Source organism: Saccopteryx leptura, chromosome 2, assembly GCF_036850995.1.
Source record: "Saccopteryx leptura isolate mSacLep1 chromosome 2, mSacLep1_pri_phased_curated, whole genome shotgun sequence".
Classification (NCBI taxonomy): Eukaryota; Metazoa; Chordata; class Mammalia; order Chiroptera; family Emballonuridae; genus Saccopteryx; species Saccopteryx leptura.
Genome location: NC_089504.1, coordinates 356,927,583 through 356,948,828, shown reverse-complemented (window position 1 = coordinate 356,948,828; position 21,246 = coordinate 356,927,583). Strand labels below are relative to the sequence as shown.

Below are 21,246 nucleotides of genomic sequence, written 5' to 3'. Positions count from 1 at the left end.
CTAATTTCCCGCCGAGGCCCAGGGTGAGAGCTCCAACTGTTCGGTGGTTGAGCAATCCACAGGCCTTTGGGGGTAGCTGTTGGCATGGAATGGGTTCAGCGGGACCTTGGTGACATGGGTGTTGTCACAGACAAGGCGTGAGGAGGACGTTTTCCGTAGCGAGTCCTGCTGCTTCTCCGTGAAGACCCCTGGGTTCTCCCACCAGAACCTGCAGAGACAGAGTCACCGTCTCCCCGTACAGCCCAGCCCCTGGCCTTCCCGCCGTGCCAAAGTGGAAGGACAGAGGTCACTGGGGACACGCGGCGGCCAGGTTAGGCCTCATGCAGAGGGTGGGGAGGCCCACCGCGGGGACGGACGGACAGCCCTCCCCTGCCCTCCGGCAGAGCCTTCCCTTGCCTGTCTCCATCTCGAATCTTCTGGAACTGCTTGCCCAGGAGGCAGGCCAGGAGAGACCCCACCCGGCTCCTTCCTACCAGAGGCTCCGCGACGCCCCCGAGCCAGATGTCAATGTTGTCAGGGGTCCTGTAGAGATCCAGTAACTTCTCAGCCAGCATCTTGTTCTGCAGCACAGCTCCCAACTCTGCCAGAGTCCGGGGCTGCGAGAGGTCACAGGACCCTCTCCGGGAGTTATACCCTGGGACGGAGGGGCGGAAGCTGTCTCATTCCGGAGACAACCAGCCCAGGGCTCCTCTCGGGGACACACCTGCTGCAGGACCACCAACCCCAGAAAGTCTAGACTCATAGCCTTTGGGACAAAGTTCCATTGCTTTCTATCTGTGGGACTTCAGTCTCGAGAGGGCTAGCAGGTTATGTGGGGCCAGGCCCTGCTCTGAGCAAATATATAAACTGAAAAACAGAGATAGGAAGTAACTTGCCAAGGTCACAAACTAGAAATGGCACAGGTAGAATTTGAACTCAGGTAGTCTGGCTCTCGATTATAACACTATATTTCCTTTCCTGTGTATCAAAGAAAGGATCCATAGTCATTGGTGTCTATTTTCCTTTTCTTAATTTTTTCTGGACTTTCAAACTGGTTTAACAAGTCAGTTGGTGATCTCTTTTTCACTTGAGGAGTTCCAAGATGGTACCAGATATGTTCCCTTATCTCCACATTAGGGAGAATGAAAGATTCCGTTTCACAGAGGAGCAAATGAGTTTTAAAAACTGGTATCTCTGCCTTCTGCTTTAGAATTGATCAGAGCCTCAGGATTATAGAAACGAGTCCTCTTGAATTCCAGAAAGCAGCTGAAAGTTCCCCAGGCCTGGCCAGACCCGGTCCACTCATGGGCATTCCATGGTCTTGGCAGCGCTGCACGTTGATGGCAGCCAGGTCAAAGCCACGGACCCTGTGGGTGGGCTGAAAGAGCCTGTCACGCAGCTTCCTCACGTCACTTTATTCTCTTCATCAACTTAGACTTCCTGGCCAGTGGGCCCTGCACCAGAGGGCCAATGCCACCTGCAAGGGAGCCCACCCTGGGGGTGGCGAGAGGGTGGGGCGTCCTCCATCGCTGCTCCCTCCCTCCGCCAGACACTTCCTCTTGGGTGAAAGCAGAGCCAGCTGAACGTCTGGGCTAGACATGGAGAGGGAGGAGCACCGTGCAGCCTGCAAAGGGGGCAGCCAGACTGCCTGCCTCGGGGGTGGAAGAAAGGTCATTTATGAGATGATGGCTTGACTATGAGCTTCAGGCTTTTTCCTGAACTCTATGAGGCGGCTCCTTCTCCTTCTGTCCGTTCCCATCAGGAACATGGCAGCATGGGAACAGGTACAGAAATCTACAGAAAATGGCCATGACATGTCAACACAGCCCAGTTTCGGCTGAAGGGAAGCTGGGTCCAACTTTTGGCACTTAATGGAGGTGGAAAACCCTTGAAGGGAGTAGAGTAGAGCAATTTATTTATCAAACCCATGAATCCTTTCTACAGGGGCCAGAGGAGCCAGATGGCGGGACTACCTGGCGCCTCAGAGGCCAGTGAGGAAAGGATGACTAGTATTTCCTGACCCCTCCGGTGTGTCAGGTGCTGCCGCAGGGTGCTCTACACGGATCTATCAACTTTCTGTATACCCTAGTGAGATAGGTACTATTGTCTGCATCTTACAGCCGAGAAAACAGAGGCTCAATGAGGAGAACTCCCTTGTTCAAGGTCACGCAGAAAGTGCCTGGACTCTGACTTCCAAGCCCGGTTTCCCTAAAGGCAGGCTGCAGAGTGAGACAGCCAGGTGACAGCGCTTCCCTGAAGGGACTCATCCTTGACCATCCTGCAGCTGTTGAAGAAGAGGGTATGCAGGGGGAGCTCCAGTTCTGGACCCCGGGGCTGGTAGTACTCATCCAGGTGGGACACAGTGGACGGGACCTCTAAGCGGCCGAAGCGGAAGGCAAAGGTGGACATTGGAAATTCGGGGGTCCCCCAGATTTGTTGTAGCCTCGGTATCGAGGCGTCCATTGCTGCATCTCAACACCTAGCACAATGGGTAGGTAGTCCCTAAAGGTGATAATCCTGAAGGAGAAACAAGTCGTGAGGAAAGGGTATGAGAAGACTTAAACCTCTACAGAGTGGAGTTGGAGAGGGGCTGCAGCCAAGAGGGATGAGCAGTCAAAAAGCAAGGATGGCGAGTGGATAGCATGTGTCCAACTTCCTATCCCGTGACCCTGGCAGACATTACTAATTGATCATGGCACTCTTTCTGCTGACCTCTCATGCTATGTCTCAACAGAGGCTCTACTAATCAGTCATTTAAACTTGGCACTTGAGATGTACTCTCTGCCATCTTTGCTCTAAGTTTATGATCTTGAATCTAAAGCGACAGTCCTTGTGTGTCACTTTACCATGACCATGTCAAGCTATTAAACCTTTTCCCTTAGGCCAGGACAAAGGGGTAAGGAGTCACAGTAACGGTTCACAGGGTGATCAAGATCACTCAGCTTCCAGTTCGGAAAGAAACACTACACCATGGAGAGATCAGTTTCTGGTGTTGTTTCACTGAGAACAATGAACTGATGCAAGTGAAGAAAATTTAAATCATGCTACCACTGAACAATAATTATGTTAATTTTTATTCTTTCTAATATTTGTCTAAACAATACACATTTTACATGGTTGTAATCCTAGAGAATGCAAACGTTCGCATTCTTTTTCACTTAACGTTTGTCACATTTCTACCTGGCTCACACTTAGAGAATTAAATGCGTAGAATTTTCTATTGCACGCACAGGTCCTTCTCTTACTCTCTTACTCTTAGGTTGCTCCCAATCTGTTCAGCAGCACAGACTCCGTGGATGTCGTCCTTGGAGCAGGCGGTCTGCTCCTTGCAGTATGGGAAGCAGCAGGAGACAGAACCCTGCCTTTGGCCACAGTGGACTGGCCCAGATTGATGGCACTTGATCCGAAGGGACAGTAGGGTCATATGGCTTTTCATTTTCCATCATGTGCAGAAAAGCAGAGAAAACCCATCTGCAGAGAGAGAGAGTGGAGAACAAAGAAGAAGCGAAGAGAGCAGCAGAGAGGAAGGGGGCCCAGAGCGAGAGGAGCTGCTTTCATTCCAGATGGCTTCCTGTCTCGGACTCTAACCCTGGCTGAGGCCCAGCTGCATGCCCTGCCCTGGGGTTCCAGGGAAACCCTTATCAGCTCCCAGTTGGCACATGGATGCGGCTGAACCAACATTGAACATGTGAATTGCCTGAGTGGGTTTCTTTTTCCTGTAGTCCAGAAAGCCTTGTTATGGGTGGAAATGTGTCCCCCTCAACTTCACACATTGAACCTCTAACCCAGGGGTCCCCAAACTTTTTTTTTTTTTTAATTTTTCTGAAGCTGGAAACGGGGAGAGACAGTCAGACAGACTCCCACATGTGCCCGACCGGGATCCACCTGGCACGCCCACCAGGGGGCAATGCTCTGCCCACCAGGGGGCGATGCTCTGCCCCTCTGGGGCGTCGCTCTGTTGCGACCAGAGCCACTCCAGCGCCTGGGGCAGAGGCCAAGGAGCCATCCCCAGCGCCTGGGCCATCTTTGCTCCAATGGAGCCTCGCTGCGGGAGGGGAAGAGAGAGACAGAGAGGAAGGAGAGGGGGAGGGGTGGAGAAGCAGATGGGTGCTTCTCCTGTGTGCCCTGGCCGGGAATCGAACCCGAGACTTCTGCACGCCAGGCCAACGCTCTACCACTGAGCCAACCGCCCAGGGCCAGTCCCCAAACTTTTTACACAGGGGGCCAGTTCACTGTCCCTCAGACCATTGGAGGGCCAGACTATAAAAAAAACTATGAACAAATCCCTATGCACACTGCACATATCTTATTTTAAAATAAAAAAACAAAAAGGGAACAAATACAATATTTAAAATAAAAAACAAGTAAATTTAAATCAATAAACTGACCAGTATTTCAATGGGAACTATGCTCCTCTCACTGACCACAAATGAAAGAGGTGCCCCTTCAGGAAGTGCAGCAGGGGCCAGATAAATGGCCTCAGGGCGCCGCAGTTTGGGGACCCCTGCTCTAATCCCTAATATATTTGGAGAATGGGCCTGTAAGGAGGCAATTAAGGTTAAATGAGGTCATAAGGGTGGAGCCCTAATCCAATAGGACTAGTGTCCCTGTAAGAAGAGGGAGAGATACCAGGTTGGCACAGGCACAGAGAAAAGGCCATGTGAGGACACGGAGGGAGGGCAATCATCTCACAAGCCAAGGGAAGAGGCCTCGGAAGACACCAAACCTGCTAACACCTTGATTTTCCAGCCTCCAGAACAGTGAAAAAGCAACAACAAAAAACATTTTCATTATGAAGCTGCCCGGCCTGTGATATTATATTATGGTAGCCGGAGTAAACCAATACAAGCCTTAACTCAAATCATCTTTAGGTAGATATCTTTTATTCTTTGGATGATTTCTTATAAATATATACATGGTTAATGTCAATGTATCAAGCTTTCCAAGCTTTTTCTAGCCGGTCAACTAGCCAATCAACAAGAGCAATTGACTATGCCTGTAACAGGTGGCTTAAGCGCAGAGAATTGAAAAAGTAGATAATCCAAACAAAATAACCAAAATAACTGCCCTGTAACAGTCCCAGGAGTGATGGAACCTACAGTCCTGGTGGTGGCACCTGACGGGCACACCGAGTGACCAGCGTGTGAACGACTCTGTCCAGTACTCTGTATGCGTGGATTCATTTCGGGGAAGAGAAGCCTGAGGAGACGAAAAGGAAGGTTTAAAAGCATGAGACAGCAGGAGAGAAGCAGCCGAGGGAAGAAGGGGAAACGAGCTGCGGGAAGCAGAGGAGGGGACTGGAGGGGGGGCAGCGAGTGAGCCAGGGCACAGCCAGCCCCCCAAGCCCGGGAGCCTGTGGGGACGGTGCCGGCCCTCCGCACCTCCACAAGGGCTCCCAGGGTTTCGGGCTTCCTGGTCGAGTTTCTCTCCGCCCCTCAGGAGCCCCCCGCCCAGTGCCCCGGGCTGTGCTCTCAGAGGAAGAGGGGGTGGGAAGTGGCCCGCAGGAGGTACTCAGAGGCTCGGGAATCTCCTGCAAGCCCAGAAAGCAGGCAGGTGGGTTCCCCTTGAGCAGCCCCAGAACCAGTAACCTGCGCAGAATAATACATGACGGTGCCCCCAGGGACCCTCCCGCAAGCCCCTCCTTACGGTTCATTTAAGGGAAGTGGTGGAGAGAAACCAGGGTGGAGACCCACGGGGTTGAATCTCAGCCCCACGCACACACACACTTTTTAGCTGTGTGACTTTGCACAAGTTACAGAACAATTCTAAGCCTCAGTCTTCGTATGTGTCCCAGTGCCAGAGGCAGTGGTAGCTTGGTGTGTATTTTTTCAGAAAATGATGAGAAGAGGCAGGACAAAGCCTCCCAGACGCTACCTCGCGGCCTCCTGAAGTCTCTCTGGCCTCCCTCTGCTCCCAACCTCCAAGTTCTTGAACTCCTCTGTCCCTATCCAAGACTCACCCGCCAAGAAGCAGGGTACACGGGCAGTGGTGTTGACGAACTCGCAGGGGCTTTGCTTCTTGCTGTCAATGGGCATGTAGGCCAGCCCATGGTCCCAGACCTTCTGGTTGACAGCCAGGAGGCCCAGAGGACTGCTGAGGTTGCAGAGACGCTGGCCAGACTGGGCTCGGGGCCATACACCAAGCTGGCGTCCAGGAAGGCGGTCAGAGCTTTGATCTGCTGCCGGGCCAGGGTCTGGCAAGGCGGAGTGGGGAGACAAACCCGGCTCGGAAGAAAGGCGTGCACTTCCCTTGGGTCCTCACCTTGGGGTCATTGCGTGGGAGCTGCAGAGAGATTGGGGGTGGGGGACTGGGCCGAGGTGGTACAGCTGGGCCCTGGCAACCGCTCACGTGTCTGGATGAAGATGGCAAAGATGTTCATGGTGTCCCGCTGGGGCCCTCATGTCAGACAATGACTCTACACACCTCCTGGGCCCATGATACAGGGGGTCCTTGGGTTACGACAGTCTCAACGTATGACATTTTGAGTTTACCATGCTCACTCCCATAAAAACTTTAAAAAATTGAAACATATGAGTGTTTCAAATTACGCCGTTAGCATCATACTTACAGACTATGTGGGCGAACTAGTTGCAGATGAGCCTGGAACAATTCTTTAAGAAGGCAGAGAAGCCTGCAGCAGGTCCTGAACCCTCTACATCAGCTGCTTCTCGAGATGAAACACCTGTAGTACAGGTAGAATCATCTCCAGTGTCTTCTGCATGCTCCTTAGGCAATCCTGAGTCACCTGACCCAGTATCTCCAGCACCTTCTGCAGGTTCTCCTGCCTCTCCAGCTTCCTCCTCCCAGTAGGTCACTCTCTCCCACCTTGCAATGCCCCTTCCAGTGTGCAAGCCAACTACAGGAATAAGGTAAGGAATTTTTTATACTAATTTTTTGTCATTTTTTTCTGTTACTACAGTACAGTGTACAGTACAGTAATATATCTATGTCCTTTTCCTTTTTCTGTGGCTTAGTTCTGTTTTTATGTTCTAGTAGATTATGGTTTTACAACTGTTTTAGGATATGTAAGTGACTTAGGCTAGGGTGTGTTTCAACTTACACCAAAATTTGGGTTACGTCACTGTTGTAGGAATGGAGCTGGGTCATAACCCAAGGACCCCCTGTGCCCCGAAGCTTGTTACATCCTGCTGTATAAAAGGGCTGAGGGCAATCCCTCCATCTTTCAGAGATAAGGTGCCACATGTTTTGGGGGGTCAGAGTCCTGAGAGCCCTGCACAGGGAAGCAGGCCTGAGAGAGTAGTTACCACCAACACCAGTTACCGTGCACGTATTGTGTACCTACCGTGGGCTAGGCATTAAGCAACCTTTCTCACTTTGGTCTTCATAAACCCCTGTGAGGTAGCTAATTCAGTCCCGCTTTACAGGTGAGGAAACTGAGGCTCAGAAAGGTTAGCTGCCTTGCCCAAGGACCTGCAAACTAGAAGGGAAAGATGTGAGGTTCAGCTCCAGATTAGCCACACTCCACGGCTCAGGTTCCCTACACTGCAGCACATAGCCTTGACCTGCTTGTTGTTTGTGTGAATAAATCACTCTCTAACCCTAAAACCTGTGAATTAGAGGAAAAGGGACACCATTGCAAGTTCCTCTCTGTTCCTGCTGAAAATTCCCACAATTTCGGATTCACCCATCAAGTTTCAGCTCTTCCTGGGAGTAGCCTTCCCGGACCCCAGGGTGACTTATTTATTACAGCAGCGTTCTGCAAACTTTACTGTGTATAAAAACGAGTCTCCCAGGGATCCTAGTAAAGTGGAGGTCCTGCTTCCCAGTGTCTGGGATGAGGCTTGAGATTTTATACATCTCCTAAGTCTCCACGTAGTGCCAGAGCTGCTGGCTGGGGACACAGACAACCCTTCCCAGAGCTTCCTGATTTTGTCATTAGTGATTCATTGTTCATTTCCCACACAGGCCCTTTGTCTCGGGGAAGGGACAGTGTCTCATTCTCCTTTGAGTCCTCAGCACAGAGTGCACTGCCTGGCCCGAGGTAGACGATGAATGTCTATTTACTGAATAACTAGATGAATGAATGAGCGGGCACGTGATGATTGAGAAGCCTATCAAATCAGCATTCACAATGTTTGAGACCCTAGCTGACAGGCTGGAAATGTCTGCCTAACCAGGGAGGCAGGGGCTTGTCAGGAGCATGTAGCTGCAGGGCCTACCACGATGGGGAAGGAGCTGTCTCCCTGGATACAGTACTTGTTACATTGCGCTTTGGACTACTCACTGCTCCTCAGCTCAGTGTCAGGGGCAAAATCCAGGTCATAGTGTACAATTTTACCCCACTGCACGAAGGGCAGGAACATACTTTGGTCCGGAACACCCTCCTCATCCAGGTAGCATGCAATCTGGATGGATACCTCGCTGGCCTGCAGAAGGAGAAAGAAGGGGGCAGGAAGGTGGGAGGAAAAAGGACTTTTAAGATTCAGATTCTCCTGACCAGGCGGTGGCGCAGTGGATAGAGCGGTGGACTGGGATGTGGAAGGACCCAGGTTTGAGACCCCAAGGTTGCCAGCTTGAGCGCGGGCTCATCTGGCTTGAGCAAAAAAAAAAAAAAAAGCTTACCAGCTTGGACCCAGGGTCGCTGGCTCCAGCAAGGGGTTACTCAGTCTGCTGAAGGCCCGTGGTCAAGACACATATGAGAAAGCAATCAATGAACAACTAAGGAGTCTCAACACGCAACGAAAAACTAATGATTGATGCTTCTCATCTCTCCGTTCCTGTCTGTCTATCCCTCTCTCTGACTCTCTCTGTCTCTGTTAAAAAAAAAAAAAATTCAGATTCAACTGCAGTGTTTTTAGTACCTGCGATGTAACAGGTACATTTATTTAATCCCCATGACAAGCTTGTGAGGTGCATAGCATTAGCCCCATTTCCTAGATATGACAGAGTCCTAGAGAGGTCTCCAAGGCCAGCTACAAAGGGGCATGGATGGGATAAAACAGGTCTGTATGACCTGATGGCTTGCAGGGCCCGTGCCCTTTCCACCAGGAAGAGGAAGACAAAGACAGGCAGCCTTTGAAGTGCCCAGAGCCACCAGGTGTCTGGGAGGAGAGGAGCTCAGGGGAGGGGCTACCAGCTCAGATGAGGGCGACAGATAGGACCCCCAGGCAAACGACAGCTGATGCACTCCAGGGGCTGGGGCAGGGTAAGCACGAGCGGGATGGAGCACGGAGGCCATCTGCCTAGGAGACCCCAGGGTATCTAGCCTGCGGGCATGGGACGTGACAGCCACGTGGCTGGGCTCCGGGTTCCGAGCTCTGCTGCCCTCTTCTGGCACTTGAGGGAACATCGCCAGGCCCGAGTCCAAATGTCCATCTCTCCCGGGGACTCCACCTAACCTCCTCTGTCCCCTCGCCTATTTCTTCTCCATCCTTGTTTTGTGGGCGGGGAGGGCATCTCGTCCCCTCTGACTCCCATCCTTCCCCCTCCTGCTCGGAGCTGGCCCCACCGCCAGCCTGGCCTCACCAGCGGGGTCCGGAAGCCATTCCGCTTCTTCCAGGGCGCCCACCCGAAGGACCGGGAGCGCCGGTCCACGTACTTTGCCAGCAGCCAGCGCGCTAGCGCCTGGTTGGCAGCGCCCAGCTCGGGGGTCCTCCTGAAACCGAGCAGAACCCGCGCTCAGCTTCGGCCAGTCCACTCCGGGGTCGGGGTCGTGTCTCCGCAAACCCCTGGGGGGCCCCATGGAGGACTGGGAGCCTCTGCCCGATGGAAAGGGGGCGCAGAGGAAGCGCCTCTCAAATGCGCCGTTTCTGAACGACCCCTGCCCCCTGAAGTCACGAGGGTGCCTCTGTGCTTGGGAAAGGGGCTGCTCCCGGTGGGATTAGCGGTCTCTTAAAGTGCGGGAGGAAGGGGGAGGGACCTCCAACCAAACAGATTCTGCTGGGGCTCCAAGTTTAGGAGGGGAAGGCAGTGGGTGTTCTACCTGGAATGCCCGAGCGCAAAGCCCCTGGCAGGCGTGGGCAGGTGGGCTGGGCGAGCTGGTGGGGAGGACTGGTGCCCGCAGCTACCCGGGCGGGTCACCTGCTATTACAGCCCCCTGTAATGCTGCGGTAAGGGCTGCTGTGGCGTCGCACCACAAGGACGGGGCACCGCAGCCCACCTCCTGAGAGAGCTCACTCAAATCTGGACTGGGGTCTGAAACAGAAGGGACGCCTAAGGGCCTGAATGCTTTTTCCACTCTGGGCCGCGGGAGGGGGGGGGGGGGATGCAGGAAGGGGAAACCAGGAATGAACGGAACATTTTTGGAATGCACCCGGAATGCATTCTATGTTCTAAGCATGCATGTCTGAGGTCGTTTATCATTTAATCCTGACAACTCGTTAAGGTAAGAATTTGAATTCCCATTTTACAGAGAAGAAACTGGGATCATAGTGCTCAAGAGCCTTGCCCAGGACCACACGGATAATAACTTCAGTCCCCAGAATTGTTAGTGATTCTTCGTCTGTCAGGTCAGTTGAATGACACTGGGGAACAACTTTTTTTTTTTTTTTCATTTTCTGTTGCATGAGGTTTTAGAACTGTTTCTATATATTTCTGCATCACTGATTCCAAATCTGAAATCCATTTTTTGGTGCATGCTCTAGTTTTTATGCAATTTTAATTTCTTTTTGTTACAGTTAATGGCATGCATTGGTTTTTAAACTGGAGTTAAAGGGCAATGACTCTTGGATTGAACATAACCACAAGGCAGTTAATGTTTTACAAACATCACTTTTACATAATTGTAGTTGTTTTTAAATATAAAAAATTATTATCTGGGCCCTGGCTGGTTGGCTCAGTGGTAGAGCGTCGGCCTGGCGTGCAGGAGTCCCGGGTTCGATTCCCGGCCGGGGCACACAGGAGAAGCGCCCATCTGCTTCTCCACCCCTCCCCCTCTCCTTCCTCTCTGTCTCTCTCTTACCCTCCTGCAGCCAAAGCTCTACTGGAGCAAAGGTTTTTGTTTTTTTTTAAATTAATTTATTTATTGATTTTTTTAGAGAGAGGGGAGAGAGAGAGAGAGAGAGAGAAGGGGGAGGAGCAGGAAACATCAACTCCTATATGTGCCTTGACCAGGCAAGCCAAGGTTTTGAACCTGCAACCTGAGTGTTCCAGGTCTATGCTTTATCCCACTGTACCACCACAAGTCAGGCCCTAAGGCAGGGGTCCCCAAACTTTTTACACAGGGGGCCAGTTCACTGTCCCTCAGACCGTTGGAGGGCCAGACTATAAAAAAAACTATGAACAAACCCCTATGCACACTGCATATATCTTATTTTAAAGTAAAAAAACAAAACGGGAACAAATACAATATTTAAAATAAAAAAACAAGTAAATTTAAATCAAGAAACTGACCAGTATTTCAATGGGAACTATGGGCCTGCTTTTGGCTAATGAGATGGTCAATGTACTCCTTTCATTGACCACCAATGAAAGAGGTGCCCCTTCAGGAAGTGCAGCGGGGACCGGATAAATGGCCTCAGGGGGCCGTAGTTTGGGGACCCCTGCCCTAAGGCTTAGTTTTTTAAGACTAAGCTTTTCCCCACACCCTTGACTGATTGCATGATGTGGGGTGGTGCACTCTCATAAGGAATCCCATTATGCCTCAGATAAGTGACTTTGTATCAGAGACTTTATTGTTTGTATATTGGATTAAAGGTTTTTTGTTTTTTTAATTTATTCATTTTTAGAGAGGAGAGAGACAGAGAGGGAGAGAGAGGAGAGAGAGAAGGGGAGAGGAGCTGGAAGCATCAACTCCCATATGTGCCTTGAACAGGCAAGCCCAGGGTTTCAAACCGGCAACCTCAGCAATTCCGGGTCGACGCTTTATCCACTGCGCCACCACAGGTCAGGCTGGAGCAAAGTTTGCCCGGGTGCTGAGGAAGGCTCTGTGGCCTCTGCCTCAGGCCCTAGAATGGCTCTGATTGCACAGAGCAACGCCCCAAGATGGGCAGAGCATCGCCCCTTGGTGGGCATGCCGAGTGGATCCTAGTCAGGCGCATGCAGGAGTCTGTCTGACTGCCTCCCCGTTTCCAGCTTCAGAAAAAAAAAAATTATCTGATAAAAACACCCTCTTATTTTGTTTTACGATTGAATCATGGCTTCTTTGAGTAGGCATAAATGTAAGAATAGTCCTGACACCTTCTGTTATATATGTGGCTGTTACACACTTCAATGTCAAAGGCACAATATTTCATCATTTGTGACACATGCATATATTGCCTATTTTCAAGTTCCCCTTGGTGATCAAGATAAGAATTGGGCTCCATATTGTGTGTCATAATTGTGAGGAAATGCTTCGTGACTGGACAAAAGGAAAATGCAAAGGAATGCCTTTTGGTATTCCCATGGTTTGGCATGAACCTAAGGACCACAGAAGTGACTGTTATTTCTGTCTGATCCATACAAAGGGCATCAGCAAGAAAAACGATATATGATCGCATATCCTAATATTCCTTCAGCAATATGACCTATCCCACACTCTGAGACACTCCCGGTTCCAGTTTTCAATGATTTTATTTCTTCTAAGGACGAAGAAAGTGAACATGGTGATCAAGTGTATTTTGATAAGATGCATGAGGAAATGGTTGTAGAATCTGAAGGGTCTTCTTCTGATGCCAACCAGTCATTAACCCCTCAGCAGTTTAGCCAACCCGAATTGAATGACTTAGTAAGAATAACATAAAAATTGTCCTCGACTTTCTGAAATATGAGGAGCATAATTGGATCATCTGTGTGGATCTTAAAATGGTAAATTTCCTGCTAGGACAACAGAGAGGTTTCACAAAGTATCCTTGCTTTCTGTGTTTGTGGGACAGCTGAGCTTGGGAGAAATACTGGACACAGAAGGAGTGGCCGAAACGTGAAGCTCTGGAAGTAGGAATGCAAAATATTATGAATGAACCTGTAGTTAATTGAGACAGGATCATTTTTCCCCCACTTCACATCAAACTTGGCTTAATGAAGCAGTTTGTTCAGGCTTTGAATAGAGAAAGTGGATGCTTTCAACATAATATTTCTGCTTTTCTTTCCTTGTCTTTCAAGAAGATAAAAGCGGGTGTATTCTATTGACCTCAAATTCGAACCCTCATACATGATGAAGAACTTGCCAGGAAGATGAATAAGGAGGAGTGTCGGAAGCCGATCCACAACTGCTGGCTGACAAGGTCACAGCAGGAGAAGATCCACAACTGCTGGCTAACAAGGTCACAGCAGGAGAAGATCCACAACTGCTGGCTGACAAGGTCACAGCAGAAGAAGATCCAAAACTGCTGATTGACAAAGTCACAGCAGAGAAGACCAATGGCTGCTGGTTGACAAAGTCACCACAGAGAAAAGGCATGATACTTCCCCCTTTGACCTTTTGAATTAATTTGGCCTTATACCCCCCTTTTCTGGGTGTGTGCTATCATTGATGGCACAGGGATAATAGCACCGTGCTTTCCCTGCAGATTCATAGTAATTTCTTTGGAAATGAGACAGAGGGTGTGAGTTCCACAGAAAAGCCTGTAAGCCCCTTTGCCTGGGCTCATAGACATAAGAGGCTGGCTATGATATCCCTCAAAAAAGGTTAAGTTTGTAGGAGAATTTCTTCTTATTAATCATGTTAGAAAAAATAGATTGTGACTTATGAATAGGTAGGAAACAGTAACTATACACAGAAGCACCTTTTGACCTTCACTTAATTCATTACTTTACCTCCCTAGCCTTTTCATGTGGTAGAGTAGAGAAACTTTCCTTTCTTCTTGCATACCTGACCTGCAGGTAATGGAAGACTCTGAGAAAAATAAAGTTAGAACTTAACTAGTGTATGAATATAGTAGATAAATTCTATTGACTAGACGATAGAATCTTAGGTAAGGTAGAGTTATTAATCAGTACTGACCTTTTAGAAGTTTGTACCAATATTGTTATTGCTATTCAAGTTATTATATAACTGTACTTTGAATGACTTACCACCTGATTTATAGCTTATAGAAATGAATTAACTGTTGCCTAGAAATAATGTAATCATAGTGAAACAAAAACAATGATTAATCAATGTATTCTGAATACCATGTGATTGCAACTTAGTGTGTCTGTATAAAAGTAAAGCTAGACCAGCCATTGGCAGAGATGCCTGGCAGTAAACACTAAAGAGAAAAAAAGAATTCGCCTTTCTCACTCGATTCGCGCCAACGCCGTCTCTTCCTGTGGGACCCCTGGATTCCCCCCGGGGCTGGACCCTGGCAGAGGAGAAAGCAGCATGGCAGTCTTTTGTGGCAGTTACAAAGAACTTCCTTGGCAACAAAAAACATAAAACTATGAACTTCTGGTTCAAAAGATGCTGTTGGCTTTCCGTGACACTGGATGTAACATGAGCGTTAAGATTCACTTCCTGAACAGTCACCTTGATAAGTTTCCCGAAAATCTTGGAGCTGTTAGTGATGAGCAGACTACTGCTGAACGAGATTGTCCTCAACAAGTACACAAATGCAAGAGCTAGAAACGCAAATTTTTGCCTGAATAGAATTTTTTTTTAATTATTTTTATTTATTCATTTTTTTAGGGGGGGGAGAGAGAGAGAGAAGGGGGGAGGAGCAGGAAGCATCAACTCCCATATGTGCCTTGACCAGACAAGCCCAGGGTTTTTTTGAACCAGCAACCTCAGCATTCCAGGTCGATGCTTTATCCACTGCGCCAGCACAGGTCAGGCTTGCCTGAATAGAATTTAAATAAGTTTTGCGCAAATTTTATGGTTAAAATAAGTGTTTTAATATGTTCTATTTTGAAATTGTAGACAAATTCTGATGTAATCATATCTTTCAGTGTGTTAGTGTGTTTACTGCATTATATAAATTATTATATTTTCACAAAGATGATGCCCAAGAAGACATTCTACTTCATTATGTTAAACTAAATGCTGAAAATTTTACAATAAGATGAAAACCTAAAATCTTTTTTTTTTTTTCATTTTTCCAAAGCTGGAAACAAGGAGGCAGTCAGACAGACTCCCGCATGAGCCCGACTGGGATCCACCCAGCATGCCCACCAGGGGGCGATGCTCTGCCCATCCGGGGCGTCGCTCTGTTGCATCCAGAGCCATTCTAGCGCCTGAGGCAGAGGCCACAGAGCCATCCCCAGTACCCCAGCAAACTTTGCTCCAATGGAGCCTTGGCTGCGGGAGGGGAAGAGAGAGAGAGAGAGGAAGGAGAAGGGGAGGGGTGGAGAAGCAGATGGGCGCTTCTCCTGTGTGCCCTGGCTGGGAATCGAACCTGGGACTCCTGCACGCCAGGCTGACGCTCTACCACTGAGCCAACCGGCCAGGGCCCTAAAATCTTGAGTTGCAAAAAAACCTGTAGCTTACAGAAAAAAACTAATGTCAGATTTGAGATCAGCACACTCGAATTAGGTAAGAACAAGTGTTTTTGTGGATGCAACAAAAATTTTGTTCCCCAGTGATAACAGGTCTTTCTTTTAGAATAAAAATACCCTGGAGAGGTTAAGTACATGTCAGTATGAGTTAGTTTAATAAGACTGCTTTTCTTCTAAAGCTTCACTGACATCTAACGTACCAAGCAAGCGGGAGTCTAGTCAGGAGAGAGGTTGGGGAGGGACAGGTCATTTTAAAGCAAGGACTACTGTGGTCTTGGGAGAAGTACCATAGTTGTGGGGCTTGGGCACCAGGGGCTTCCATGCGGGCAGGGTGGAGAGGGCTCCAACCTGCCAGTGCAGCCTGTGACCCATCCGAACACCTACGATGTCAGGGCATCTGACCCTATGGGGCTTCCTTAGGGGACCATCTGCGAAAGTTGTCAGGGGCTGGGGTTCCACCCACTTCTCCCTGCCTTGTTCCAATTTCCCTCTTTTGGAACTTTGGAGTGTGCCCCAGTCCTAGGCCCCAGCTTCCTCGCTGCGTGTGCTCCCAGGGAGAACCTGCACGCCCTTGCTCGGGTCAGAACCAAACCCTTTCTCCACGACCCTCCAGGAGCTGTGACATTCGGTAGGGGGTGGAGGTGGAGGGGTTGGAGGAAGTCGTGGTTGATCCATCAGCTCATTGTTTCAACTCCACATTCCCCAGAACAAGTTGGAAGTCCCCTCTCCTGTGATATAATCCAAATAAAAACCCAGACAAAGCTGGCTTAAATGTCTCCTTCGCAGGCAGAAAGTGGTGACACTGTGGTTTGGAACAGGGAGCCCATGTTTGCTGACATTAAGTATGAACAACGTCCCGGCATTTGGAGTTGACGGTGTGAACCTTGCTGGGCTTTGAGTTCCTTTCTCTGCAAACACTGTCCTCAGCCCTGCCCTGCCCTGCCCTTCTCAGAAGGGAGGCACCGGGGTGCTTCTCAGAGGAGACGGGTCCTCGTGGGGAGCGCAACTGTGGGTGGCTTCTGTTCTCTCCTGCGAGGAGACGACCCTTCCTGCCATCAGTGGGCTAGTGGGTTTTCCATACCTGTGACGTTGGTCGAGGTCGCTCTCTGCCTCAGTCTCTTTAAGGACTCCTCTCCTACTCGCCCGTTGCGGATGGCCGTGCGCGTCTGGCCCTTGGCATGCTCGAGGTGCTCTGAGAGCTGTTGGGTGGTGGGGGCCTCCGAGTGCATGGCAGCCTTCAGCCTGCAGTGGAGGGCAAAGGGGTAGTCGTGACCCGGCCCCGTGGGCTGTGACCCTGTGGGCGGGCTGTGAGGCGGCGTGCGTGTAGGGAGGCCACGGGAGGGGGCTTCGGTAACACGCAGGGACAAGCCTTTCTTGTGAGCTCTCAGGGTCTTTCCTGTTATCTGCTGATGCTTCTGGAAAATCTCTCCCTGGAGGAGGGAGCTGCCGCGTGCCTTTGAGCGCTGTAGGGTCTGGTTCTGAGGGCTGGCCCGCAGCGGACATCGGTGCTGCCTGAACTGGAATCAGCTGCATCAGAATCAGCTGGGAAATGTAAAAACGCCCATGTCCCGGGTCATACGGATTCAGACTGAGGAACCCCTGACGTATAGCTAGCACTCATCAAGCCCGGTGGGCTGAGAGTTCTAGAAATAACATGCCCATGAAGCACCCTCAGTTACCTCTGGCCCCAGTGTTAGTGTGGGGTTTGTTTAGATGTGGGCGAGAGCACCCTCTTGCTGACAATTTCTTGGGCCAGATGTTCAGCCTTTTTTTTTTTTTTTTTTTTTTTTGTGTGTGTGTGTGTGTGTATTTTTCTGAAGCTGGAAACGGGGAGAGACAGTCAGACAGACTCCCGCATGCGCCCGACCGGGATCCACCCGGCACGCCCACCAGGGGCGAAGCTCTGCCCACCAGGGTGCGATGATGCTCTGCCCCTCCGGGGCGTCGCTCTGCTGCGACCAGAGCCACTCTAGCGCCTGGGGCAGAGGCCAAGGAGCCATCCCCAGCGCCCGGGCCATCTTTGCTCCGATGGAGCCTTGGCTGCGGGAGGGGAAGAGAGAGACAGAGAGGAAAGGGGGGGGGGTGGAGAAGCAAATGGGCGCTTCTCCTATGTGCCCTGGCCGGGAATTGAACCCGGGTCCCCCGCACTCCAGGCCGACGCTCTATCGCTGAGCCAACTGGCCAGGGCCTGTTCAGCCTTTTTATTTCTCAATTTCCCATGTGTGAAATGAGAAGCCAAAACCCCTTTACTAAGTTTGGGGTGACACAGAGGTGACCAAGGGCAAGGTAGTGTCAGAAAAGTCCCCCTATGAGAACCCTCTGCCCTTCCCTGTGCCTCAGTTTCCTCATATGTGAGAGGAAAGGGTTCTCTGAGGTCAGCTGCAATATTAGAAGAGGTTCGAATTCACACAAAAGACGGACCTGCTTTGAGGGTACACACAATTCAGTGGCTGTAACACCTGGCCTGTCACTATGAACTCTATTTCAAGTGTGAGGGGACCTGGTGTCTCAGCCTGAGGGACTAGACGTAATAACTGTGATAACTGGGCTCTAGTCGCCGGGCCTGCCCCCTTCTAGCCTGCCCAACCTCGATAACGAGGACCCCGAGAAGACAGGCCAGGTGGCGCTTTGCCGCGGTTGTGAGACACATCACGGCCCAGTGGCCCGGAACCACCGCTGCGCTGTCCAATACGGTAGCCGCTGACCACCTGTGGCAGTTTAAACGGAAATTCGCTAACATTAAATAAAATGCAGGATTCAGGTCCTCAGAGGGACTGGCCACATTTCGAGTGCCACAAGCAGTTAGTAGCTTCTGTGTTGTACAGCACAGACACAGACCTTTTCATCCTCACAGTAAGTTCTGTTGGACGGCACTGGCCTAGCGTTTGGGCCTAGAGGCAAGGTTTGAAGTCTGGTTCCACCAGGGCCAGTTTGCTGCTAGGACCTCCTGGTAACCCGCCCCGCACTGCGGAGCCCCAATCAGAGTGTTACTGACATCTGGGCCTCGCGTGTGGCCTTCGGAGCACACGGCTCGCTTGGTTCCTGCTGCCACTTTCTAGCTGTCTGCCTGTGGGCAGCTTACTCAGCCTGCCTGTCCCCAGTTCCCCTCTCTGTAAAATGAAGATAATGATCATAACCTTAGTTTGAACCACCTCAGAAGCAACCGTATTATATAGTTTGATCGAACATTTCCATGGGATTCGAGGGAGGAAGGAATATCAAGCGCCTAGAGCTCTATCTGGCACAGAATAAACACTCCCGTGTTAGTATCGGTGCCGTCGCCGTCCTCAGCCACGTCCCTAAGGGCCCTCAGCCCATGAGCAGAGAATGGCCGCTGGCCTCCCAGGGCTCCGCCCGAGCGGCCCCAAGCAAGGTTCCACTGCTCCGCCCTCGCTGTCCCTCGCTGTCCCTCGCTGTCCCTCGCCTCTCCCTCCCGGCCCAGCTTCCACCTTGTGATCTCGAGGTCAGCACAAAGCTTGTGAAACTGCTTGAAAGTCCACTCAAGGGTCAAGGAGGAACGAAGCCCCAGTCCAGCGTGAAGGACAGCGGGAGGAAAGAGTGAGGCGGTTTTCTGCTTGTTCGTCCGCTTCTCTCGCTTGACTACGGGCTTCCCGAGGGCAGGGACCCCGTCTGCACTGCTTATTCTGGAACTGCCAACCTCAACGCGTGGCTGGCAGCTGGCTGCCTCTGCGGGTCCCCTGTGGGATGCCTGGAAACCTCCAGATCCTCCGATAGGGTTGTATCAGTCCCTACCCGCCCGGGGGCAGCTGCTGATCTCATCATACCTTTGACTTTCTTGGACCATTGCTTCTGACCCAATGGGTCCAGCTGGCTGGCTGGAGCCGCCTGGGGCTTACAGGTGTGCTACACCTCCCACCACCCTGAGCCACTCCGACTGAGGTCAAGGAAACACTCAGCAGACGAAAGCTCCGTGCCCAGAGGCCAAGCTAGGACAGGCCGACACTCTGGGTCTCCCTGTGGGGTCAGCTGAGGCTAGACCTTAAACCACATCCTTCTTAGCTCCTTTCTCTTACGTCTTTGCTCCCCCCACTCCATTCCAGCTTTCCTGTGAGCGCTCCCTGATCAGACAGCGGCATGTGAACCCAGGTGTCAGGCTCTGCTTCTAGGACCTGACCTAAGTCAGTCGATAGGAGTTGAATAGAGACCTCCTATCTGCAGGCTTTCTGACACTCTGGAATCATGACCCAAGAAAACACCAGCCGTGCTGAAGGAAGTGCTTACGGGATTAGATTAGACACCCTCTTCAAAGTAACCCATAGGATGAGGATTTTAGGAGTTGTGGGTTTATTGCACTTGCTTGCCGTGGGCTCCGAGGAGGGCAGGTGGAAGGGCAGGCTAATTGCTTTGGCTCATTGGCTTGTCAGGGCCAGCCTAGATGTGCTTGTTGTTAACAGGGAGCCTAGGAAGGGCAGTGGGCTGTGTGCACGTGGCTCATGTACCTGCTCCGGGAATCCAGGAAGGCCTTGTTGACTTGGAACTGGACCTGGCTCACAGCATCGGCGATGACAGTAGTCCTGGTGGCCTGTGCTGGGAGACAGAGGCTCAAACACTGGGGTGTTAGACTCAACTGCCTCAATGCCCTTTCCTGCTTTCTCCCTTTTTCTCAGCCATTTACCTACTCTCAGCACCCCTCCAACCTGAGCAGACAGAAGATCAAGACCAGGAAACCTGCACGAGAATCCTCAAGGACAAAAGCACAGAGTGAGGAGAATAGTCTATGATCCTCAGTAAGACGTCAAAACTGGTCTCCAGGGATGGGGTTAGGAAGGGATGTGTCTGCTCAGATGGGCCCAGGATGCTGGGCTGTGGGGACTTTTCTGGTTCTTGAGCCCACTACTATCCAGTGTTGGGATTAGGAAGGTATGTGTCTGCTCAGATGGGCCCAGGATGCTGGGCTGTGGGGACTTTTCTGGTTCTTGGTGAACCCTTGAGCAAGTCCATCAAGGACTTAGCAGAACACCAGGACTCTGAAGTAAGAGAGAGATGGGATTCTTTTTTTTCTACTCATATTGGGGTCTGGGGTGGAGTGGGCATGATGTATTCTCTGAACAAGGAGAGTATAGTGGTTTAAATAGTATGTCCCCCAAATAAATACCTGAACAGAACCTCAGAACGTGGCCGTATTTGGAAACAAGTCCTGGCAGATATAATGAATTGAGATAAGGTCAGACAGGTGCAGGACTACCACCTCCAATGACTGGTGATTTTACCACAAGAGGAGAGGACTCACAAAGGGTACAGAGAAGACAGCCATGTGAAGACACAGGCAGAGACTGGAGGGATGCTGCCGTAAGGCAGGGAGGCCCAAGGGTTGCCAGGAGCCCCTGAAGCTGGAAGAGACAAGGACGGATTCTCCTCTCAAGGCTTCAGAGGAGTGTGACCCTGCTGACCCTTTGATTTTGGACTTCCAACCTCCTGAACTGTAGGAGAGTAAACTTCTGTTGTCTTAAGCGAACCAGTTTGTGGTCTGTTGTTACAGCAGCCCAGGAAAGCAATGCAGGGAGACACTTACCACTTGTGGCGGGCGCTGCCCCGTGGAGCAGAGTCAGAAAGCTAGGAGGCCTGGGACATGAGGAGGGAACCGCATCGCTGAAACAAGATCCGGACCCCGGTGTGAGCCTTGTAGAGGCCCCACGGGAGGGACCAAGTCACAGGAAGGGGAAGGTGATGCCGAGAAGCCCAGGGGACACCCGGCACCCTGACATTGGAGCAGAGAAGGGGAAGCTACAATCACCAGCATCTACCACAGGGGCAGGCCCGTGCTAGGGGCCAGGAAGAGCAGTGGGAGGGAAGGAACTCAGGCACTGGGGTCTGGAGGTCCTGAGCTGCAGTTCTGCACTTGCTCTAACGAGCTCTATGACATTGGGCAGGTCACTTAATATCTCTGGGTCCCTG

At 51.0% G+C, this 21,246-nt stretch overlaps 1 protein-coding gene across 1 annotated transcript; it reads right to left on the bottom strand.

Moving 5' to 3' along the window:
* LPO (lactoperoxidase) lies at nucleotides 1-20,938 on the bottom strand. The gene is given in 18 exon segments (XM_066364496.1): nucleotides 1-208; nucleotides 397-634; nucleotides 1,273-1,391; nucleotides 1,393-1,473; nucleotides 2,243-2,383; nucleotides 2,385-2,407; nucleotides 2,409-2,496; nucleotides 5,854-6,091; nucleotides 6,094-6,192; nucleotides 6,195-6,261; nucleotides 8,160-8,366; nucleotides 9,466-9,595; nucleotides 10,021-10,090; nucleotides 10,093-10,134; nucleotides 16,412-16,572; nucleotides 19,791-19,878; nucleotides 20,864-20,902; nucleotides 20,905-20,938. Coding segments are annotated over 18 exon segments (2,073 nt in total).
* Nucleotides 20,939-21,246: the final 308 nt, after the last annotated feature.